The sequence below is a fragment of the Chaetura pelagica genome, unplaced genomic scaffold (assembly GCF_000747805.2).
Source record: "Chaetura pelagica isolate M959 unplaced genomic scaffold, ChaPel_1.0 scaffold115, whole genome shotgun sequence".
NCBI classification, from domain to species: domain Eukaryota; kingdom Metazoa; phylum Chordata; class Aves; order Apodiformes; family Apodidae; genus Chaetura; species Chaetura pelagica.
In genome coordinates this window covers 1856915-1882718 of record NW_009953761.1, presented here as the reverse complement: position 1 = coordinate 1882718, position 25804 = coordinate 1856915, and the positions used below count along the sequence as shown (strand labels likewise).

General features: G+C 41.0%; 1 protein-coding gene across 1 annotated transcript in view; it reads right to left on the bottom strand.

Annotated features, from left to right (window-relative positions):
- EPSTI1 (epithelial stromal interaction 1 (breast)) overlaps positions 1-23128 on the bottom strand; it is a 40423-nt gene extending 17295 nt beyond the window's left edge. The window contains exons 1-6 of the mRNA XM_010000872.1: positions 22929-23128; positions 13041-13099; positions 11028-11111; positions 7393-7466; positions 6708-6791; positions 172-245 (exon numbers count right to left, since the gene is read on the bottom strand). Coding sequence (XP_009999174.1) covers positions 172-245; positions 6708-6791; positions 7393-7466; positions 11028-11111; positions 13041-13099; positions 22929-23128 — 575 coding nt within the window. The remainder of the gene's footprint in view (positions 1-171; positions 246-6707; positions 6792-7392; positions 7467-11027; positions 11112-13040; positions 13100-22928) is intronic.
- Between the last annotated feature and the right edge of the window lie 2676 nt (positions 23129-25804).

The following is a 25804-nucleotide window of genomic DNA, read 5'->3' as shown; positions in this document are numbered from 1 at the left end:
GGAACCTCCTGTGTTCACTTGTCAAAAAGTGAAAAAACCAACAGCAGAAGGAAAACGTTTCCTGAGCCCCAAAAGAGACAAAATCAATGACCAACCAACAAAAATAATCCCCCAAAACCAAAACAGAGGCAGATGAGGAATTTTAAGTAATAAGTTTCAAACTTTACTTACTAATTTTGATCCTCAAAGAACATCTCTCTTCTTTGCATTTCTTGTTGCCTTTTTTTAACTTCAAGTCTCTCTGCCTACAGCATTAAAAACAGGAAAACATACTTGAGATTTCCAGCAAGCCAGAAACAATACTGATTACTTCATCTCAAGTACTTCAATATTTTGTATTTCAAAATAAGTATAGTAACAGTTGGGTACAGAAGTGACCCAATCCCAAATTCAAGTGTTCAGACATGACCAAATAGCTCCTCATAAACTCGTAAAGAGACCAGTCTAAAATAGAAAACCACCCTGTGCTCCTGGCAGACCCACCTAGGCTCACAAAAAGGCCCTCGTGAGCCATCACAGTTCTCATGCCACAGAACTGCTGGGGCATCTTTCAGTGTAACTGGTGGAACGTTAGTTCTAGTAAGAAGGTAGAGGATGTGAACCATGGCACCAAAGCAAATTACAGTTTTGTAGCATTGAAAGCACAGTGATAGGAGTACATGTAGCTCTGCATGTAAACCTGTGGCCTTCAGGAGCATTAGGTACTGGTCAGCTGAATATACGCTAAGACAGATGAAGGTGTGAGACATTTATACTTCACCAGAACTACTCTGTCTCAGATACCATGTCCTGTGAAGGAGTCAACCAAAGCCTGGGCACACAAAATTCCTCCGGAAATCTGGATACCACAGAGGTGATAAAGTCCCTTAATATAAAATTTCCCATAATTTCCAGTGGAAGGGTCATCTAAGCTACCCCACTCCCCAGACTGAAGTAGAATAAAATGTCAAAATGAAGCAGAAACTAGAGAACTTGCTGTAGCAGCAATACATAGGTCAAACAAAATTCCAATAAAAAGGAGGGCAGACAAATTTTTTTGATGCACAAGCTGTAGGTAGGTCCAGTGGAAGGAACAGTCAGTTCAGTGTATTAAAAGCACAAATCAGACTTGTCAAACTGGGATTTCAGCCCTATTATATTTTGGGCACAGGCTCTAACACTGCAACTGGGGGAGGGGGATGCTCCAACAAGAGCTCCCACCCAAGGTTGACAACCACAAGTGTGTTGAGCAAACTGCAAACTTGGACTGTTGCTCCACTCATAGCTCAACCTCAAAAAGAAAAAAAGTAATTGTTTAGTAACACACTAACCAGACATTGCTCTGAACAAAGCGCCCTGGCAATTTCATACAATACCTTGCAGAGGTGAGAAGGGAGCCATAGGTGGGAAGGGCCCATTTGGTCCAAGCCTCAAATCAGGGAAAGGACACGGTATCTGGGTGAAGGTACTGTGCAAGGCCAGGTAAAACAGGGTGTGTGTGTGTGTGTGTGCATGTGTGTGCGTGTAAAGGGAAAAGCGGTGTTAAGAACAGGGCTGTAATCCCTGCCCCCCATCATTTTCTTCCTGTCCTGCAATCAATAACATTTTTAAAAATTACAGTTCTACTGGCAGTTACTCAATTACTTTGCCTTCAGGGATTTCAGAGTGGTATTTTTTAATTGGAAAAAGAACGACTGCCTGAAAGACACCTGCAAAACAAGAGCAAATTCATCCTCGGCAGGCATTGGATTAAGAAAAAAAAAATCCTGTCAGATGTCTGCAGATAGGAAAAGAGTTGTGTAACAGTGATATAAACCGTTGGAAGGCAAATGACTTAGAGGCTGTATTTGCAAAGAGGCAATGGAAAAATAAACAAATGAAGGAAGACAGATCTCTGAAAAAGGTTTCCCATTGTCGAGTCATTTGACATACTGAGACAGTGGTAGAATGTATGAAGTACTGATGTAATATAAAAAAATAATCAAACTAAAGTAAGGAGTATCACCCTGCAGTATAGGTAAATTTTTGTAGTGTTCATGGGATATCTTGTATGCTCCCATCTCTCCATCCAGAGACATGAAATTTTATGCAAAAGACTTTCACCCATCTGTGCAACTTAACAATTCACTGGGAAAGAAAGGAAAGCTGATGGGATCTATTATTGTCAGAGGTGATGCTGATACCCTCATGGCATCACTGATATCTCCCAGGCTTTTCCCTGCCATGGCTCAACACTGAAAACTGACACCTTCACCTCTGAAAAGCATTTGACATGGAATCCACCATCAAATCAAAACACTCCTAAAAGTTCAAATGCAAATCAAATCCACAGCTCACCAGAGTTATTATGGTCTAACTCCTAGCTACTGCAACACAGTGATATTATCTTGCTCCATACAAACTTTCAATATCACCCCCATCTCACACTAGATAAAAAGAAGGAAATGCCCTATTCTGCTACCAGAATGGTGCCTGAAGAAAACTTGTGCATATTGAAATTATTTACTGGTGCCTGGTGTAACTGCTTTCTACTCTGGAGATTACCCTGGAACCTCTGCTTAGGATGCATGTACATGACAGGCAATGGGACTGGAACACTCTCTGACTCATGACAACCTATCAACAGACATTGCCAAAGCACTCCACATTTGGCACTGTCTTCAAAAACAAAGCCAAGAGTGGAACAGCTGTGATATTGAAGGTAAACATGTTGAAAAGCATTAACAGAAGGTCTGTAAAGTGCCTGGTTTTAACAAATTCCCCCAAAAAAGGCCATTCATGCTGATGAACAGTCAAATTAAAGAACAGATGATTTGATAAAGAATAAAATGAAATTACAGCTTATTCTAAATGGAACAGTTTCTAAAGATGGCAGGACTGTTACTATGCAATGTGAGAGCAAAACAAAGTTACACACAGTAGAATTACACTGAACCTTTTTAATCTTCTAATATTTAGCCAAGATTTAGAATATTCAAGGAATGGCTAAAGGTAGGATAACAGGAAGAGAGGCTGAATGATAGGAACCAGAAATATTCACTGTACTGAAGTTTTGCTGTTCTGTGTACAGCACAAATGCAGAAAGTTTAAAAAAACAAGAAGCCAACTATCAGCCACTTGTTTATTTTCTCAGGGACTTTGACAGCCCTTTCATCCAATAGACTCAAAGGAAGTTATGCTTCAGTCTGAGCAAAACCTGTGAAAGGCTGCACAAAAGATACCAAACTGCAGATGCCTGCTACTAATGAGCAAATAATAATAATGCTGCTTCCCCTGTTCTCCCACACTTTTTGCAGATCAGACATGAATCTCAGCACCAGGGACAAGTACAGAAATAGATACTCCCCTGCTAATGCTACAAAGTCTCCCCGAGGTTACCTTAGCAAGCACTCATGAGATTATTAGTCTAGAAGACAATCCAAACTCATGCAGCCTAGGGTTATCCCATGAACAAATCAAAGCAGTCCTAGGACAAACTGTCTGACATGTAAAGCATCAATCCCAAATCCCATTGATTGCTACACATGTAGACCCAAGTACCAGCTCACACAAACTGGTCCCGTGGAACACAAAATGAGGATCCACCTTTCTTCTCTCTGGGAGCCGGATAGAGGCAAGGTAAATGCAAAGAGCGTTGGTATTTCAGCATCTAACTTTTTGGTTAACTTGAGAATCTCAGAGACAAGGCAGGTGGACTTCTATGGATGTTAAGGCAAACTTTCCACATTTGGGTACTGCTTTGGTAGACAGTTCTCTCTTGGTCACAAAGATAACTGAAGAAGAACTGCTTTTCTCTCCAAAAGAAGAACGAATCATTAACAGAAACAGATCCTATGCTGATAAACAGCTCTGGCTTACAGTAAATCATCCTTACAATCCAGGAATCACACAGAATCATACAATCACCAAGGCTGGAAAAGACCTCTAAGATCATCAAGTCCAGCCTATGACCAACACCACCACATTGGCTAAAGCATGGCACTAAGTGCCACATCCAGCCTTTCCTTGAACACATCCACGGACGGTGCCTCCACCACCTCCCTGGGAAGTCCATTCCAATGTCTGATCACCCTCTCCATGAGGAAGTCCTTCCTAATATCCAACCTAAACCTCCCCTGGCACAGCTTGAGGCTGTGCCCTCTCATTCTGTCACTAGTTGCCTGGAAAAAGAGCCCAGCCCCCACCTGACATCAACCTCCTTTCAGGTAGTTGAAGAGAGTGATAAGGTCCCCTCTGAGTCTCCTCTTCTGCAGGCTCAACAATTCCAGCTCCCTCAGGAAAGTATTATCCCCATAAGACTTTCCATCTAGTCCTTTCACCAGCCTTGTTGTTCTCTTCTGGACCTGCTCCAGCACCTCAATATCCTTCTTGAAGTGAAGGGCCCAGAACTGGACACAGGACTCGAGATGAGGCCTCACCAGTGTTGTGTACAGGGGGAGAATCACATCCCTGCTCCTGCTGGCCACACTATTCCTGATACAAGCCGGAATGCCATTGGCCTTCCAGGCCACCTGGGCACACTGCTGGCTCATGTTCAGCTGGTCGTCAACCAGTACTCTCAGGTCCCTCTGCTGGGCTGCTCTCCAGCCACTCTTCCCCCAGTCTGTAGTGCTGCCCGGGGTTATTGTGGCCAAAGTGCAGGACCCTGCACTTGGTCTTGTTGAATTTCTTGCATTGGCCTTGGCCCATCAACCAGGAAGACCTGATCTGAATGCAGGAACCCATTCTAGACATTGTGCATTAGTCTGTAGAGCTTCACCACTCACACTTGTTGGCAAAGTACTTCTCCAGCTGTGAAAGTCTCAGGGCCCCTGATGATAAAGCCAGCTAGCCATTCTCTCCTTGTAGACTATCAGACTATTTGGTTTTTACTGAATGGGAAATAACCTTGCTCAAAAGAAAGGCTGGCCACCAAGAAAAGAAGGCTTGTAAATTTGCAGAAAAACACGCTTTCAGGTGTTGCCCTGCAGGTGCAGTTGTCTACAGAATGTTCTCCTCCTATGGTAACCAGGGCCCAATATTGGCTCTACAGTACCAGTTCTTTAGGACCTCATTCCTGTCATTCCTAGTTCTCAGCAGCCTTTCACCTGCAGGCAGGGTGAGACAGCCAAGTTAACACTTTCCAGTGGCCTTCCAGCATGCATTCCAACACAGAGTGGAATTTTTAATGTATAAATATCTTCCAAGAAGAAATCGTCATCAGCTCAATCACTATTGTGGAAGACAAACTTGAATAAACAAATGCAAATTGAGAGTCCTTCTCATGCTCCTTTGTTTTGTTTGTTTGCTTTGTGGGTATATGTTTATTTATTAAAATCAAACAGTCTGTTTGGCAAAGATGTTTGCCATGATGTTGCATTCTCCTTTAGAAGAAACTGATAGTTACAGTTTTACTATCTGCAACATCTATAAAGATTTTATAAACTGTGTGAGTCAAGGTAAGGAAATTAAGAAGCATGAGAACAAAACGTCAATATATTTTCTAGGTGTAACTATAAATTATAGCAGTCTTGCAACATTTCTCTTGTCCAGTGCCCATGGGCAAACAACATATATTTAATAGGTGAATAAAATATATTTAATCCTTTTTTACCCCTTATTATCACTGCTTCTGGAGCTATACATGAGCTGGCAACTGTTAATAACATTTTCATACCATAATATTTAATACACCTCTGAGATACTGTGTATGGCCTTATCCCCAAAGAGTGATGAAGCTAACCAGGGAAGACTGAGAACAGACTAACCCTTACCTAGAAGCAATTAAAGCTATTTTTGTTTATGAATGTTGTTGTATGCCATCCAGTAGTGATGATTTTTAAATTAACTCTCAGCTTTCAGCTTCTGCACAGAGGATATTTTTTACTGTTTTTGGAGACAAAACTTGCAAACCTCTGATCTCCCTTTCTCTCATTACTACTGTGCACATCAGTATCACACTCCTCATATTTCCTTTTTTTCATTTAAATTCCATGTCATACTCTCAAGTGAGTGTCGCTTGATTTCCACCAAGGAGACATGAACAGACTTTTACAAAGGTTCATGCAGCATACAGGATGAGAAAGTGTTTTGTGAGAATCACTAGAAAAAACCCAAACAAATGCAAAATAAAATTGAAGATTCAAAAGCAAGCTGTTGTTGGTGTCAATATGTGGGAAATACTAGAAGGGGATGCAATCTTACATACTAGCAATGCATCTGGTTGTGGTCCCCCCACAGGGAGGCTGGAGAGGCATCTGAATTTCAGGGGGTACTCAGCAACATGCAGACAAACTACACTGCCTTTTCCACCATGACAGGCTGGATTTTTTTTATTCTTCCCACGTGTACAGCAGGCAATTATGGATTTTTATCAGGTCTTTGTGCCATTTGCCATAATTAGGTCTTAAAGAGAAAGCTCACGACAAAATGAACTCTATAACCAGTATCACCATTCACCACATTAATCCTGACCCTAGTGTCTTCACTTTTCCTCTGCTAAGTCTTCAAGATGGATGGAACCAAAAGGCTGGAGTTTCTGAAGAGCCAAAGGAACACCCAGTCCCCAAAGAACACTAGATCAGATATGCTTCAGTCAGCTACTAAGAGAAGGAGGACTAGATTTCCTAACCGCCTGATGCAATCTGGGGTTAATATTTCATTTAGCCTGTTTCATGTAGTTCAGCAAAATCAAGCATCAAGACATGAACTTTGTTATATGACTCCAACTACACAGGAATAATATTTACCTTCTCTCTCTGAATTGCTTTCTTTTTCAGGATTTCAGCTTCTTCAGCTGCCTTCTTTGCTTTTACATATTCTTCTTTCTTGTGCTGTATGATGTAAGCATAGAAAATTATTTTACAAAGAACACATAAAGTACCTAGACTCCTGTATTGCACATCTTTCAAACCTCAAGTGTGCTTGAGGAAAGTTTCCAGAATTTTTTCATTAAATGGGACCCTGAATAAAGCAGGCTGTGCACCAGCTACTCCAATATTTGCTTTAGGAAGGCTGAGAAATCTAGGACTGACAAATGGGAATCCACATAAGGAAACACACAGCTGATTGATAACTTAAAAGCATTTGTACCTTTTATAACAGCAACAACATTTCTACATAAGCAATGGATGGGTTGGCACATTGATCAATTAGAAGTGTAGGCAGCATGCCTGAAGATACAGTGAGGCATATAAGTAGCTTTACAACTGTACTGGTTATCATTTTAGATATGATCTGTGACATGGGTTGCTACATATTTATAGTCAGATTTCTCATTCTCTTTGGTGCAGAACATTTGTTTCTAGTTTTCTGCTGCTTCCTCCAGGTTTCATGACTTTCTTTCATCAAGCAGCTGTGAGCTGCTATGAAACACTTAATGACATGCTCTTTTTTGAGTACTTAAAATTACCAAAGAAATTTATTCTTCCTTACCTTTTTCTGGTATTTAGATTGCATGAGCATCATTTGCTGGTTTTGCCTTGCTTGAGCTTCTGATTCTTTTCCACCTTAAAAAAGGAAAAAAATATAAATTGCATTTTGCATGAACATTTTAAGTTCAAATGCCAATCATTTCAGAACAGAGCAATAACAGATTGGATGTATGTATATACAAGAAATTTTTCATAATTACAGCAGGTGTCTGACACTAAAAAGAACAGACAGGAGACCTTTTTGATCATTTTACCCATCCGTCAAAGGCAGTAGCTTGTTATTTACAGAGCATCCACTGTATCATCCACTCTAGCAGCAAATATGTCCCACAGTATATGATCAGTTTACTGAGCAACTATTTAATTTTCAGAAAAAATCAGTCACGCTTTGCAGAGTAGTCTTCATTTTCAGATCCAGGTCTCCTCACCTTTGCTCAGTTTGTCACACACAGGGTAATAAATTTTATTGCCAAAAAGTTTCTCTTTTATCAAATTTAAGATCTTGGAGTCTCTTCCAGCTCTAATAGGATGCTACATTTGAATGTCTTATAAGTATTGTCCTAGGGCTTGAGGAAGAACCCCCTTTCTGAAATGGAAATTCAAGCCTTTTCCCACAGACCTCTTATTCATACCCAAGTAGCAGAAGATGCCCCTTCCAAAGGCAGAGGCTCTCTTTTGAGAACATCTAAAGCTCTGGCCATAATGTTCAGCTTTCAATTGAAAATAAAATAAAATATATCGCAAACAAACACCAAACAAAACCCCAAGACAAAACACATACACACACAAAAAAAACAACTCAAAAAGACAAAGCACATAGAGATAGTGATAATAGGTCTTAAGGGATGGACAGAGTGGTTTTGATCGTACTGTTCTGCTTTACTGTTTTCCAAAGAGTTTTCTTGCTTTGGGAAAGCAAATAATTCATTATCTCAGGTGTTGCAAAAAAACAACAGCGGTCCCCACACCATTCTGAGGATGAGGGTTGTATTTTCAACTAGTGATTTTCTGAGAAGTTTCCCACTATGTGACCATTAACTCTACAAAAAAACGTCAGACTGATCTGTGCTACTCGAGATGCCTGACATGTGAGACAGCTATACTGGACAATAACATTTCTATTAAACAAGTAGACTGGCTTTATATAATACAATCAAGAGGCCATTGCATTTACCAGGCATGATCTGTTGCTCCACTCATTGCTATGGAGGAAGGCGGAACTTACATCCCATCTCACTGTTCTTATCTCTCTAAGATACCTGAAAGTTTGCTAGTCAAGTATTACAGAGTTGAAATCATGTGAGTCCAGTATCACCCTGACCCCAGAAACAAATCTGGTGTTGTAGTCAGTTCAAATTCCTCTATCTTCCACCTGATATCTATTTTCATACAGAGTAAACCACCCCAAACTTATCTTGTATAGCACGGCAAAGAAAGAACTTAGTTCCCAGGTCAAGAAGACAACCTCAAATTCTCCTATGACAGCCAAGAGAAGGAATAGGTGTTCAAGTTTTAAAAAAACTAATAAAGGTATCATTATAGCTATTAATTTTGTCAGAATGAATTTTGTCCCATTTCTATTAGTGTGGTCCTCAAGGTCACCACATTTTTGCTGTGCAGTATCCTCATCATGTTCTGCATAGATGATGCTTTCAAGCTTTTTCTTGTCAGCAAGTTTTGTCAGCTCTCTACTACTTTCTGTGCCAAAGACATTAAGGAAAGATTCTAAAATCAGATAGGTTGAAAACTAGTACTTGAAAAGCAGTTCTACTGACCTTACTCCAACTTTAGCACAATCTGCAGCCCTATTCTCTGTACAGGACTGGGGGAGGAGGGTTTGAGGTTCTTTATGATCTTTTAATTCTTCTAGAAAATTACTCCCAAATAGCACTACATTAAGTGTTTTATAGTGGTTACAGTCGAAGAGACCCACTACTGTTCCTCTCACTTGTCTAGAAAAAAAGTTGGCTATATTATCAAACACATCAGTTCAATTCAGCATGACCTAAATTCTAGTAGCTTTTTATCCTGTTTTTCATCTACCTACCTTGTTGTTATTTTTATAAAATGGATAATACAGAGTTTCATGCACATTTAGCCTGCAAATGTCTGAAGCGGCTGGGATCACTTCAACCTCTTCAGAAGCCAGACATCCAGAAAACACACATACTGGCCCCTAAAATAGAAGAGTTTTCTTATGGGTAACAGCAGGGAGGGTCTCTGACACATGCTGTCCATCTGCATGCTAATGTCAAGTGTGCATCCCTTCAGAGACATCAACCACAGAAATGCCACCAGCAGAAGGAGTAATCATAGAATTCCCCTGCCATGGGCAGGGACACGTCCCACTAAGTCAGGTTGCTCAAACCCCTCCCACAACCTGGCCTTGAACATTTCCATGAAGGGGGCATTCACAACTTCTCTGAGCAACCTTTTCCAATGTCTCATGACCCTCACAGGAAAGAATTCCTAATCTCTAAATCAAATCTACTTACTTTCATTTTGAAACCAATCCCCCTTGTCCTGTCACTACACGGCCTTGTAAAAGGTCCTTCCCCAGCTTTCCTATAGACCCCCTTCAGGTGCTGGAAGGTTTGTATAAGGTCTTCCCTAAAGACTTCTCTTATTCAGGCTGAACAACTCCAACTCTCTCAGCCTGTCTTCATAGGAGAGGTGCTTCAGCCCTCTGATCATCTTCATGGCCCTGCTCTGGGCTTGCTCCAACAGCTCTATATCCTTCCTGTGTTGGGAACCCTAGATCCGGACACAGTACTCCAGGTGGGCTCTCATGAGAGTGGAGTAGCAAGGGAGAATCACCTCCCTTGACCTGGTGGTCATGCTTCTTTTGATGCAGCCCCAGACACAGGTGGCTTTCTGGGCTGCAATCGCACAATAACAGCTCATGTTGAGCTTCTTATCAACCAACACCCCTAAGTCCTTTTCTTAGTGTTGTTCTCAATCCATGCCCCATCAAGCCTGTATCTGTGCCTGGGATTGTCCCAACCAATGTCCAGGACCTCACACTTGGCCTTGTCGAACTTCATGTGGTTTGCACAGGCCCACCTTTCACATCTGTGAATGTCCCTGTGGATGGCATCCTTCCCTCCAGCACGTCTACCTCTTTCTTACCAAATGTTAGCATAGATTTTCTACACTGGTCTGGACAGATTTCACAGAATCATAGAACTATTCAGGTTGGAAAAGACCCTTGGGAATACCGAGTCCAACCATCATCCCTACTCTACAAAGTTCTCCCCTAAACCATATCCACCAACACCACATCCAAATGACCTTTAAACACATCCAGGGATGGTGACTCAACCACCTCCCTGGCAGCCTATTCCAGTGTCTGACCACTCTTTCTGTGAAAAAAAAAAATCCTAATGTCCAGTCTAAACTTACCTTGTTGCAGCTTGAAGCCCTTCCCTCTTGTTCTTTTTCTTGAGCGACAATCTATGCTGACTTTTTTCAGAAACATCGTCATGGCTATGACCATAAAAAGCACAGAACAGATCCAGTAGGCTCATGTTAACCCTTACTGACATTGAATCTCTTCAATAAGTAGCATGTGAAAAAAAGTGAAAAATGTCTCAAATGAAATTTTGCAAGTCATAGTAGCTGATTTACATGTCTTACCCAGTACCTGTGGAACCATCTTAATTGGCCCTGGCTTATGCTCTTCCCTCCACCGTTCCAGGTCATCTAGCTCTTTCTTAGCAACTAAGCAGGTACAAAAAGAAAGAAACATATGGAAGTTAGAGACAGTACTAAAAGCAGGCAGTATCACTAATTGTATGTAACCCTGAAGACCTGTCCAGTAACAGACAAACTTGTTCTCAAGGGGTGCAAATGCCTGCCAGGTTACATAGTCAATGCAATGATCAACTAACAAGGCAAACGTTTTGCCAAACTCAAGACTGTATGGTAAGCAAACCCTAAGACTCAAACTCAAAAGCAAAAACAAAACAGACAACAGCTGAGGGACTGCTAATAGACTGCTTTTAAATCCCTGGGAACCTGTAGGTAAATGCCACAGTACTTACTCCTGCAGGTAAGGCAAAAGTTGTTATCATTAAGATGTTATTGCTGCATGGAGGGAAATGCTTGTGGTGTAATGCTCCCCAGCAGGAACATGAAGAATAAGTAATTTTGCGTCTCGGTTACAGGTTCCTTAAATGAAAACAGGAGGAATGCATGATTCAGCTTTAAATTAAGATGCTTCAACATAGATGTCCACATGCAAGACAGGTGACATGTTCCCAGTGTAGTCAGTGAATACATCCAGGGCACCAACCATATGCTCTAAGATGGCTGGTTGATCAAATTTTTCCCTTGAATTGACTGACAAAGGAAAAAACACAACAATTCCTTTAAATAGCAAGACCCACAAAGCCTATGAAAAGAGAAGCTATGTTTTAGAGTATAAAGGCTAATTTCACTCTTAGTGAAATGGCATTTTTTAATGGCAGACTATAGCTAACAGACACTCACCTCCTCTAACAAGAGAAAGACAGTTCGTATGTCATTCTCTAAAGAGGCTCAGAAGAGGCACCTGCTTGTTACTTCACCTTTTAAACAAGCATTTAGGTAGAGACTGGATTTGGTGAGGCCCGGTTTCTGCCAGTATCCAAGGCAGTAATAATTGGCACGTTTCAGACCTTTCATGCTGGTGGCATAAAGTGAAACCAGGTGTTTATTAGAACAGCAGCAACTTTGCTGTTAGTGTCGGCTCTAGGATAATCTGTTTTTATTTCTCCTTCCAGAAGACTATGGTTTGGTTCAGAAGTCCATTTTCTTTCTTGCAACCAAAGGAAACCCAACTCTATGTCAGCCTGCTGGTGAAGAATTTTGGCCAAACTCAAAATGTTTGAGAAGAAAGGATTGAATTATAATGTTTCCATTAGGGCTCAAAATGTGAGGAGTGTTGACTGACACTCCTTCAGCTTTCTTATCTTGCACAAATACCAGTGCTTGGTCATTTCTGCATACCAGTTTTCTTTCATGACAGACTGACTCATGCTGCACCTTTGCCCGTGGAAGCTTTTTAACACGTGCCTCATCTTTCTGGTAATGGTTGAAGTTGTTTCTGCTTAGCTACTTTCACCAGCAAGATTCAAAACCAAGGAAAAGTCAACTTAAATCCACAGATATTTTCCATCTAGGATTATTTTTCCCAGCTTCATTAAAAGAGCCACCTACAATCCTTAAATGGAGACTGAAGAACCAATAGTGGTTCCAGTTGCTGTAATCTCTAGATGATTGTTAAAAATATTTATTTTCTTTTTCTTATTCTTCCTCCTAATGAGTGTTCAAAGTTCAGTTCTCCACTCTGAATTCAATCCTGTAAAAGTGGAATTGAGCTAATTCCAGCTGCCTCTTGTAGAAGTCATCTTGAAGAGCTCCAGCACCCAAATTACCAAAACCTTTTCCTGAACAAGATTTACTCTGCATGAAGTTTAGTCAGATGAGAAGTTAGTCTTAAGAAAAGCCTATACAATGATGGGGAATCCACTGACTTTCCTGTGGCAGTTGCACATATAAAAGCATTGTAAAAACAAGGATAAAAGTTGCAAGAGCAATAAATGGCACAGAACCCTAAACTTACTCAAGTAGAAATAACGTATTACCATATTAGACAACTCAACTTACTTCGCTTTAACTGGTTTCTTCTGGTTTCATTTGGAGTCATCAAGACATATGCGCCACCACTAAAATGAAATAAAACACTTTTTCATGTTTTCTGTTTACCAAAAACCAGGACTAAAAGGGAGTTCTTTCATCAGCAAGGTCAGTAGTCTGCTGTTGCAGCAAGTAAGTTCATACCAAAACCAGTATTTATTTTTATTAAGTTCTTCAGGAATTGTTGGTAAATAATCTATAAATACTTGTCATATCTACAGTTGGCTGCAAACGTTAAGGATAACATTGACAGAAAATTTTAGTATAGCTTTCACTTTTCTTATTTAAGTCTCACTCTAGACTGCTGACTTCAAATCTCAGCTGTTTCAAATCAAATCACTTCCTTGAATCAAAATGTTCCATGCAGTAGACGTCCACAGCTTGCTCAAGCACACAGGAAGACCATTGCCTAGTGAGAAGAGCACTGGTGTTAACTGTCCCACTCCATCCACTGAGGGCATCAAGCACCTCATAGATTTAGGCAGTCCACCCAAAAGTTGTCCAAGAAGCACGCAAAATCATGTTGTTTGTGATGGACTCAGGTGACTTGCTCTCAGCCCGAGCCTCTGTTTCCTTGCCAGCCTTGTGTATGTCAGGCATCAGGAATTACTTGGCCATGTTTGTCTTGCTGTCATGCCTAACGTGTGACTCAGTGAATCAGGACAAAGACCCTGCTTTGCTAGACTTAATACAAAATGCGGTTGCTGTCTCAGGGAGCTATCAATCTAAGGTGACAGCAAAGACACAGGACAGGGTTCAGAGTGTATTAGAGACTTGAGGTGATCAAAAGAGTGATGAAAATACGTCAGCTCCACTTGCACAAAACAAAAGGTTTTATCTGCACGTTTTATTGTCTGGCTACAAGGTTAAACTGCTCCCACTAAGCAGAAGTCAAGCCACAGGGGTGCAGGTTTACCAGAAATGCACTAAGTAGAAGTTGGCTCCATGTATCAGAGAAAGCTCACGTCTCTCTGCAGCACTTGGCAGGGTTTTATATGCACATGTGGGCACAAATATTTCATTTGACTTCATCACTGGGAAGGCCCAAGGAGAAGAGCAGAAAACAAAGAATAATGAGGGTGAAGGCTGAGCCTCTTGAAAGAAGAAAGGGCCACAGGGGGTGGCTAGAGGCCTATGAAGCAGAGAGAGTACAGTTGGCTGTGGAAAAGCAATGAGAAAATAAGACCCAAAACTAAGGCTATAAAGGGGAATGAAAATCATACACAGAGATCAAAGTGCAAAAATCTGCTTGCTGCTGTATCACTGTAATTCAGGGTTTAAGAAAGAAAGTATTTATATCCAATTACCTCTTTCTCCTTGAAGACTTACTCTAGAAGGATGTGGATTAATTTATGAGATTACTTTAGTAAAGAAAGAGATGTGAACTTTAATGCTGCCATTTAATATGATCCTTTCCCTTCCAGCCAGCACACGCTGGTGCCATGAGACTGTTTTTCACCTCACCATCAAATCCCAGACCCTCAAAGGCATGAGCTAAGAAAGCAGACATGCTCCTCTGGCATTTGTGGCACAACTGCAATAGTTACTTAAAAGAAGTTGTGACAACCCATTTTGCTTATGGCATAACACTCCACACCAGTGATTTTTTTCAGATACTTTTTTTTATTCGACCAAGTAGTAGCAATTACCATTTAAGTCAAACTGCCTTTAACAAGCTGCTGTACAGTTTATTCATTTTTAAAATTTTTTTTAGCAGTTTTTCTTGGCTGTTTCAGATATTAAGATCATATTTCTCTCAAGTTCATAAAGAAAAAATATTAAGTACTTTTTAAACTCCCCTCCCTTTGTTGTTGAAAAAAATTGGCTGTAATAGTGAGTTGCAAGACTATATCTTTTCCCTCCCAAAAAACATCAGTGCATCTCAGACACCTCACAGCACTAGAGGGCAGATCAGATGTACTCAGACAACTACAGTGTTTGGTTGGTTTTGGTTTTTTTGAAGTTAGGAATCACATGACAATGAAAGCATGGGCCTCTGTGTGTTTGCACAAGTATAACAAATCACAATATCAAATCTAGCCTTCGTGCCATGAATACTTTGCCTTTATCTGCTTCTGCTTTTTGGCTGGAAAAGGGTCAGAGTACGGGAGGGCAGGTGGGGGCCACTCTTCTGATATTTGACCAAGGTCATTATTCAGGAGCTCAGCAGGACAGCATACGAAATACAGCAAAAATTAATTGGTTTATGAAAGGGGTAGAGGTGACACTACACTTATAGCCAGGGAAAGTTTTGCTATGTTTTCCAAAGAGCAGCATAAGAGTCATTTGGGTTAAAACAGTACTTAGTTACAGACCAATTGCTGTGGTTTTTTTCCGTGTTATTGAAATACAGGCAAAGTTAAAATAAAAATGAGGATGTCAAATCTCCAGTGGAGGAGGGAAAGGGAGAACAGGATACCAACTTCTGGCTGTTTTTTACCTAGTGCATATACTTTGGTTTAGTCCAAGTCAACAAAACAAACAAACAAACAAGAATAATAGTGAGTTTTTAATCTAATTTTGTAGTGTTCACCTTGGTCTCTGGAAAGATATATCTGTAAGGGTTTAGCCTTGGGTACTGGGATCAGGAGGAAGGAAGAGCGAGCAAATGGCAAAACTTCCTGTGGGGTGGGTGAAAGTCGGGGTATGAACTGATCCTTGCTTTTCAGGCTAACAGCAGGAGAGGAGCCAGATGAACTGTTGCCTGAGACACAACATCTGCCCAACCAGTTCTACTGCCAAGACTGAAATCTGTAATTTTCTTAAGTACTTCTTTAGAAGGAAAGAAAGTTAATGCAATCCAACAGCAGCTTTTTCACCTGGTGTTTTTAGCCTGTTTGCAGGCTATTGCATGTCATTTCTTTGTTCAGACAAAACTTCTGATTTAGTAAAGCCTATAAAACCCACTACAGCCTGTCAATTAAATATTCCAGTCAGTTTCTGAGTTGCCACAGTAGCCGTAATTCTGGAGCGAATTATCCTACTTACCTGGGTAGCAATTAAGGAAATGTGAAGATCTGAAGCTATCAGTGGTGTCCAGACTTTTTGTACTTCACCAATATAGGAAGTACTTAAAAAACCACAACCAGAAAAGATTATATAGAATTTAATTTTTCAGGTTCCCTAATGATGATTCCTATTGTTAAATGTCTTAAGCTTATCTTTGAGGTAGGGTTGTTTTATAAATCAAAACACAGAAGTCACTGCATAAGGAGGAGAGAGCACCTTATCCAGGTTATAGCTCAGAAAAGAGAAACAAAATGTCTTCTACCTTTATAGATCATATTAATCTTGATGATACTTTTTTAGTTTATTTTCTCCACAAAAATGGGAATGTAAAGACTAATTATACAGACTGAACAGATATTAATGAGCTTAAGAAAATTATAACCCAATAAGAGAATGTATCTGTATTGAAAAACAAAACAAAACAAAAAACAGCCTAATATGATTATTCAAATAGATAAACATCAAATATCACAGTAGTGGAAAGAGAAACACCTATATATATAAAAATAGACAGATACAGAAACATATCAGGAGACACAAGCAGTTCAGTCATAGAAAATCTGCAAGGGTAGTTTACAGTTTGAGTGACCACAAATACAGAGAACATTTCTGCAATCTTAAATTCTGAATCCTGTGTGTAACTCTACTCATCTAACTAACATAACTCAAGGACACTTTTTCAATGCCTTCAGGGTACAGACTATAGGAACCGTTGTTCTGCTCTCCTTCAGATTTGTATAAAAAAGCTTATTTCTAAAACTGAAAACAACCCAAACACATGAGAACTACTGTTCACCAATAATTGTTTTTTCTTTTGCAGAGCTGTGTCCTTCAATTTTTCCTTAAGCCTGCTCCAGCTATCTACCACTGGGGAGCTTTCCAAATGAAGTGTGAAATAGTTTAAAGAGTTATAAAAGTAATGCCTGTTATAAACTGTTTCCAGTTCCACTGTGTTTTATGCTGCCAGTGCATCTGTACATGAATGCCACAAAGCTGAAAGCTAAATATTTCACTCCGCTGGGCAATGTGATCTCTGTAAGTGATGTGAACCAAGGAGAGTGCAGTTTGAGAGCAACACAAGTCTAAAGCTTGGGAAACAGACTTGGGCAGGTTCAGCCTAGAGGAAGGACTCATGGGAAGATATAGGGGAAATACTGCATTAAATAACATATTAAGACTGCATTTAAAAGAGAAAAGGGACCAAACTGCCCGAGACAATTGTAGAATCTCCTTCAAAGATATGCTAAGCTGAACTTTGCATTCAATTATCAGGAATTGTTTTAAGAGTAGTCAAGTCCATTCCAACACCAAGTATTATTTTCACCAAAACTCCCATGCCTGATGGAGGAGCCATATGCTGCTAAGCACCATGGAAGCTGCCAAATCAGAGGGCTAAAAGATGCCAAATCCCAGCAAGCAGACAATTGTCCCATAGGTATCCCTGTTGCACAATGTGCACATGGCCAGATGTTAATGACAAATGACAACCAGTCTTCCTCAGTTGAGCACTATGCTCTGTGCCCTGGTGATGCCATAAGCAGAGCTCTGGAAGGGAGTACAAACCTTGTGTGCAGGTCTAGGGCTGTGGCTCTCCATCTTTATCAGTGGAATCTTACCAGTTTGCAGCTGAGACAAAAGCAAATTACTGGGGCTTAACATTATACACATTCATCCTAGTTGCATGTGTGCTCTTAAAACAAAAGGCAGAAAATAAACTATGTTAGCAGAAAATGTTTATCATCAATAGTCTACATCCATGGATTTCGTACTGTGTTTGCCACAGGCTAGGAATGCACTTAATTATCACATTTCAACTGATGTCTGGAAGCTTATTAAGCCAGAGTAACTCATTTCTGTATCTAGTCCCTCCAGTTAGCTAAAGCTTTCATTAAAATAGCCAACATTTTTGCCATAGCAAGACCTCTGGATAAAATGAAGAGTTAAATCCTGAATGAGGAAAGAGTGAGAAGGAAAACTGCAGCAGAGAGAGGCCCAGGAGAAGGAATGAGTCAGAAACAAGGAGGAAAGCAACAGACCTGAGGCTCTTCTGTTGGCACCCAAATCTCAGTTCTCCAGTACCCACAAGTTTGTAGAGCAGCTTCTGAAGATAAAAATTGATCCAAAGAATAAAATTGAAAACTAGAACTGAATTTCCTAGAGTTAAGATGGGTCTCAGATTCAGCAGCTTGGTTTGGGCTCAGCATGCAACAGCACAGCTGAAAGAAAGACAGGTGTTTCAGCCAGCATCCCACTTCGGGCAACCTAAACCACCTTCTAAAGCTCCTAGGAAATTGTCACAGTGATGGATCAAATGAGGAAGCCAAAGCAGTACCTCTCCACCCAAACTCGGCTTGCAGCACAGCTTTGTCTCTTCCCTAAAAATGCTAACTTACCAGTACTTAGCATATGGTCATGGGCAGGCTAAACCAACATAAGAGTTTTGCTGTGGCAGTGTGGTGGGCTAATATTCGACCCAACAAAGTCTGTGAAGTTGGATGTGGCCATGTTTATACTGTCACCAGGTCCCAAAACGGCTCAGTCACCTCAGCACAGCACAGGGCCGGGGACACAGCAAGCAAGCCAGAGGCAGCTGGAGCACCTGGGAATCAGAAGCCATGAGGAGCACAAGCATGGGCAGGCCAGGCACTGGGCTTGGCAACACCAGCACTGAGCTGAGCTGCCCCCCACAGAGGTGTCTGTGTGTTGTGAGTCAGGCTTTCCAGCAGGTCTGGAGAGCTGAGCAGGTCAGACACTGTACCACATGAAGATGAAGACTTAAGCTAGTGGCATGCTCCTCTCTGCTTCTCTCATTTTCTCTTCCACAATATATTTCCTCCTCTTTTCTTTCTGCACCACAGTATTTGTTGTCCCTTTGTTGGCTGTGCCCAAACACACTATCCTCCTATATGTTCCTTATTCATCTCAATGCAGCTCCTCATCAAGCTATGCATCAAGGGAACAAGGCAGGGCTTGCGCAAATCAAGCTCTTCTGAGAGGCCTTTCTGCTATAGGAGTTAGAAAGACTTCCTCCCCACCCTCCAAGCATTATAAGGAACACAGCAACCCCCATTGTCCAGACTGACAGAAATCTTACTGCATAGTTATCCTCTTATACAGACCCTGCCATCAAACACTTGACTGGAGACAAGGTTGGCTACTGATCACAGTGAAGCTGGATCACCTCATTGGGCTGTAAAGATTAGTATTTCTCCCTGAAAGATAGAGTTGGGAGATGTGCCCTGGGTAGCAAATGCAGACCTCAGCTCTAAACAGACTGCCCAAAATTCACGTGACCCTTCTAACATTCCCACCAGTTCTGGGGCAGTGGGCAAAAGAAGAATTTTGCTAAACATCTGCCTCCAGTTTCATAGACTAATTTGGCATTTAAATAAATAACTACATTCAGGTAATAAAATAAAATCTTCAGAACAGAACAGAAAATTTTCAGGAGTATATTCTAAAAATATCAGCAAAAGATTGAGAAGTCTTACAACACAACAGATAAATTATTTATTTATTTTCATTCAGGATGAAGATTGGAAAAGGAAGGAAAGAAAGCTCTGGTGGATTGGTTCTAGTAGTTAAATAATACAATTTCATGAGACAAACATTCTAGTAACTCTGCTCTCCTTTATCACAAAATAATGAGGGACTGTTACCAGCTGTGCAACAATATATCTTTAGATTTTACTATTTTGAATTTGAGTTTTTTAATGGGTTTTACCAGGACCAATATTATTCTTGTTAGCTTTAAAGGTGCCAAGGACAGGCTGCTGAATGGGGCAGCATTTTCTTTTTCAGGCACTAGATATAGTTCAACCTCTAATTTCTTTACTTTTCTCCACTTTTTCTTCTGTTCAGACTTTTTTTTTTCTGAATAGACATGAACAGGGGCAATTTGGGAATTCACTTTCTACAAGTTAATTTCATGGCACTTAGCAGACAAAGTGAAGTAACTTAAATGCAAGCTTATTATTATAAGCAGTTTCAAGCACTTGCCACTCTCATGATTTTTTTCTCCACAGCCTGAAACCTCATCCCATATAGAAAAGGAGGGGGATGTAAAAACTTAATTTCAATTTTGCATTTGAATACGTTTTTTTCTTAACTTAATTAGCATCATTTATTATCACTTCTCAGCCTTGACATATCATATAAGAGCTGTTCCAAAGGAAGAGAAAAATTACTCTTTAATACTAGCTGCCCACCTTGTACTTTTAAAGTCAAGTTTGAATATTGACTAGTGAATGAAACTATAACATGCCACACGACACACATGTCACGTGTCCAGTCTACATGAAAGTTCTCCTGATCCCACCATATGATGCTTCTAAGATGTTTTCTCACTCCTAGTCACTCTGAAATACCAGCTGAAGACCAAGAGTTTGTGTGGAACTCGGACATATACTCAGAGGCTTCAACAGGGATTCCGACTCCTGCTTTTGCTGGCATTAAAACCATATCCTGGCTATTTCCAGAAAAAAGCAAGAAGCACAGAAGTTGGCATGGAATCACTCCTTAGCAGAGAGGTATCCTACTTGGGCCTTGCATGTTCCCTCTGCTATGAGTATCCAGAAAGCCTTCCAGATTAATGCCATTCAGTGCATTTTTTCCCTACTGACAGCCTATGACTTTAGCTCTCCAACTGCTCTGTTCAGTCTTTAGTTATCCCAGAGCCTGAAAATCTGGATCATTTTGAGGGTGTCATAATATTCTAGTTTTAAGGATCTTGTTCAAAAGGATTGATGGCTAAAAATCTGAGACAGCTTTGTAATTTGTTTATCATTTATTGGCCTCTCCCTCAAAGTGTTCAAGACCAGGTTGGACAGGGCTTTGAACAACCTGGTCTAGTGGAAGGTTGGAACTAGATAATCTTTAAGGTCCCTTCCAATCCAAATTTTTCTATGATCATTGCTGAAATGTATCTTAACCCGAGACTTTTCTTGAAAGGTAACCTGAAACAACAAAACGAAGATACAACAAAGAATGTAACAGTTATTTTTTTGTTTTAAGTATAAAAATCTCCCCTTGTCTGCTTCAGTATTTCAGATACCTTTTACCACTTCAATATGAGTTAGTTAAGAAAATCACAGTTTAAGTGGCTTCATCCCATTAAAACTTACAGTTGGCAACCCCCTCCTTAAGGGAAGGGAGCAAACCCCAGTTTTGTTCACTTTATTTTTTGAGTATTTGTTTCCCACTCATATTACATGGTTTGTTTGAACCTGCCTTTCCCTCATTCCACCTTCTCATTAACTGTGTACTACTGCAGAATTTAATTGTACACTCCAGGGTTAGGAATTAATTCTTTGTTACAATATTATAAAGACACAGAATCTTTCCTATTGCATCATAAAAAAATACCAAGCAGTAGATACACAACAACTTTCTGTCTGAAAGCATCACATAAAGATGAAAAATGGATTAGGGCTTTAAATTATTTTTTTCCCCACAAGCTCACTTAGTTTTACAGGAGATCCCATCCTTGGATCAGAATCTGTGTGGATATATTTGTTCCAGCCTTAAATTCTGCAGGGAGCTCAGGTTAACCAATTGACTAAGTACATACCTAACCTATACCAGAGGGTTTGTATCCCAGACCAAATCCAGGAAGTTATTCCAGTGTGAAAACCCCCACTATCCAGTCTGTCCTGCCAAAAAACCCAAGATGAACCTACCAATAAAAAAAATGCACAGCGAAAGCTAACTAGGACTGCTCTCACTGTACTGTGGATGTATGCCAGCTGGAGGGCAGGCAAGACACAAGGTCTTTCATGTTTGGAAGTGGCAGAAAAACAAACATAGACTAACTCAGGAATGGTTCTTTGCTCGCCTGAAAGTCAGTCATTAAAGTGCTGATGAATTTCAAAGCTACCCAGCTTGTAATAGTCCCTGCATCATTACTACCTAGTAGGCAAGCACTCATGGGTTACAGTGGTAGGCTGCTGATTGCTGCCTGTGATTGCAGCCTGCCACCTTTTTCACAGTGTGGCACCACCTTCTTCATCCAGAAAGAAGGAAAAGGAACCGAAACTGCCCTCAGTTTCTGTCAGCAGCACTTTAAAAAGCAGGGGGGGGGAAAAAGGCAAGCTAAGCAAACTCAGCACACAGTAATAACAGCCTTACATGCACTGCTACTAACAACTCAGAAAAAACACATTTGGAGAAAAAAGACTAAATAACTCAACTTGGTCAGCTAAACACATATATATATTAAACACATGTATAAAATACATTACTCTCAGTTTCTATTCTTTATTATATTTGCAAGCTAGAGCTTATACAAGCTATCTAAGAATTGTCACTGGAGAACCATTGATGGAATGAGCATAGATATCAATGAAGCCTAAAATAAAATTGAGGGCTGAAGCTTCAGCTTTACTTTTGCAGTATGTTGTTGGAAGCTGTTCTATGTCCTGGACTGCATTCAGATCAGTGCTGGAACACAGCCTATATCCATCTCTTAAGCTAGAGGAAGTATTTTTAAACTTTCCAAGATGAAATATTAGGAGACAGAAAACACAGAGCTAAAATGAGATTTGAAATTTCAGTTTGAAAAAAGATGCCAAGAAACCCACTCTATGTATGGCAACACCAAACATACAGAACTGACCACTGCTATAGCATCATGTGTGAGCCATGCCATCACACCTTGAGTGCCAGGTAGGAAGCACTGCTCACAAGTAGGCTTCAGGCTGACTGCAGATGGCTCTGAGAGGACAAGGACAGGTTGCTTCTGTCCCCCATGCCATTCACACGCTCTCTTTAAAGTATTTCTGTCTTCAAAGGTTCATACCTTGAGTAAGTGCACACCCCACCTTCTCAGCCAGGCTCCTTGCTACTTACTACTGCTTTTGCTGTTGTTGTTGGTTGACCGATGCTCGGCCACATTTCTCCTCTCCAGATGCTGTCAGCTTCTGAGGATTTTCAGCCTTCTCCTCCCTTCTATTGTTGCCATCCCAGAGGTAACCCTGAGAAGAAAATGGGGTACTGGAGGCAGCAGCCATCCTGTACCTGCTGCCACCCCTCCAACCTCCAACACCAGACATTGCTTTGGGAGCGGCTTGCCTTGTCAGAAAGGAGTACTGCAGCTTAGGCTAGGAAAAGACTCAAAACTTTGAGTTTTTACAGATTGGTTTCGATTCCCTGTAAGACCCGCCCCCCTGGGTGGACTCTGAGCTGCAACACATGTAAATCCATGCATTTATTTCTGAGTCCTCCTGATGAAGCTCAGTTTGGTCATCTGAGCCACAGCACCTAAGCAGACTGGAGTCAGAAGGTGACAGCAAAGCTGAGCTATACTAATAAAACAGTCCACAACAGCTTGTGCAGTCTTGGGGTAGACTGTTTTGGCATAAGCACAGTGAGGTTCGGCTGAAAGCTGTATTTCTGATAACTTTTTTACCCCAGCACTTCAGATTTGCCTGTGAGAGAGGGGAATAACTGGTTGCTGGTTTCTATTTTGCAGGAGTGTACAAAGAAAGATAAAAGTAATGGTTTCTATTTTGCAGGAATGTACAAAGAAAAATGAAAGTGAAACTAAAACCTAACGCTCAGATAAATACTAAAGGAATGGTCCTGTGCAACTTCAATTCTGCCTTTCAATTCTGCTCAATCAGAAAACTTTTTTACTTTGACTTTACTAATTCTACCTCATGAATAAAGGGCAAATACACGATCTTAAGTGAAAACACAGATACCTTCAGTGATCACATCTGAAGGGATGCTGTGTCTAGCTTTCCTGACTGAGAAGACTGTCTAGGTCTCACAGCACACCCCACACATGTTGGAAAAGCAGCAAGATAAAGAGCCACATGGGGAGCCACAGGCTGCCAGATGTTCGTGGTGCTCTTTGGGGTGCTGCACAGGACCTCATCATGAGCAGCATGCCTGGCAGGCCTGCCACATCCAGCAGCACATACCTCCTAGGGTCTCTCCCTCCCATCATCCCTCCTAACACGCTCTGCAGCTGGGATGATCTTCATTTGTACATTAATCATTCTGCAGAGACATGCAATGGCTGTGCATTGCAAAGGGACCAGGTGGTCCATAGTCCCTTGCACTCCTCCCAGAGCTGTCTCATTTTTGGCTTGTGATGGATGTAGTCTGGTCTATGAACACAGAGAAACATTTTGGGAGAGTCCAGTATGGTCCACCCAAGGCCTCTCTCAAACAGAGAATCACACACAGAATCCTAGGGGTTTGAAGAGACCTCGAAAGATCATCAAGTCCAACCCCCCTGCCTTCTGCCAACCCCTGATCTTGCTAATCCAAATATCTCTTGAGATAACAATGTGGCATTCATTGAAACACACACAGAAGACATGCCACATTGGCAGTAGTCTGTCTTCTTGGTTTTAGGAAAAGAACTTGTCTCTGGGACATTTTCTAGGGAGCTGGCTCAGCTCCCTGGGGATGGATGCCAATTATTTTTTTACTGCTTGCACCATTAATCATTGTGCTCACTCACAAAGCTCCTGTCTTGGTTTGGAAACTGCCTAGGAGGCAAGGGTAGGCTACATCCCTCCTAGGCTCATGTTGTTTAAAGCCATAAGCTGTACACAAATTAATGTGCTTAGCCTGTAAGACATTGCTGGGTCATATCTTCTAGGCAATTATTGATGTTGCCAGCAGCCAACATAGGCAGTTTCTTGTTCCCAAGTGTTTCAGGTTAGCCTGGGCAGGACTGTCTCCTCTGGCAGATATCAGGCACTGCTAAAAGAGCAAAGGGCCTCACAGCCTTGAAGCAGATGTGTGGGTTTACCTCCAGTCTCTGTAGAGATCACAGACATTTTGTCTTGGACAGTGATTGTATTCTTACCGGAAATCAAAAGCATGAAACTTCACAATCTGAGTCATCAGGCTTGCTGTCCTGCCTCATGTGGGCTGCCAGGCACAGCTAAAGGCAGGCCCTGGTTAACATATCCCAATCCAGATTCCTCTTCCTCTCTCTCTCTCTGTTGTACAAGGTGCTGGCAAACAAAGGTATGGATCAAGCTTAGTCCCTTATGTAGGACTGTGAGCTAAATACATGAGGTGCAGAGAGGTTAGAGGCAGAACAAAATGATAGCACAGTCAGGTCCAAGGACTGCAAAGGTTTGTGGGGTAAGTGCTGTGCCTAATGGCACCCTATTTAGTAAAAATCCAGCTTTGATATCTAGATTCTTCTTAACCTGTGCAGACTGATGTCTTAATAACCCAAATTTAATTACAATAATTGATTATAATTAATCTGGCTGTAGCTGCTGTATCTTCAATCCTAAATTGGTATGTAAAATTCAGATCTAGGATCTGTTTCCTGTTGAAATTTAGAAAGTTTTTGCTGCAAACAGTAATGGTAGAATTTAAGTAGTCTACATCTACATTGCTCAAAAAAAGAGGGGTGTAACACAAACCTAAGCATCAGAAGCTCAATCACATTGCTTTGATGGTAGTTTATTTTTTAGCTCTGTTTTGGACAATCCTAACTAAGTCTTTCCAGGACAACATCCAGGCCTGGCTCTGAGGATAGTTCATGCCAGATGACCTCTGGAAAGTCAATATGGATACAACTGTACCACGTTTAGTTCCTTCTACCGTAAAAAACCCTCCAACAGTGTTCCAGCAATCTCTAAATCTAAAATACATCCAACATATCTCTGTGTCATTCTGCACAGTAAGTCGTTCATCAGCCCTTCAGTTTCATGCTACTAAACCACAACTTTTGATGGGTGGCAAGACCTTCC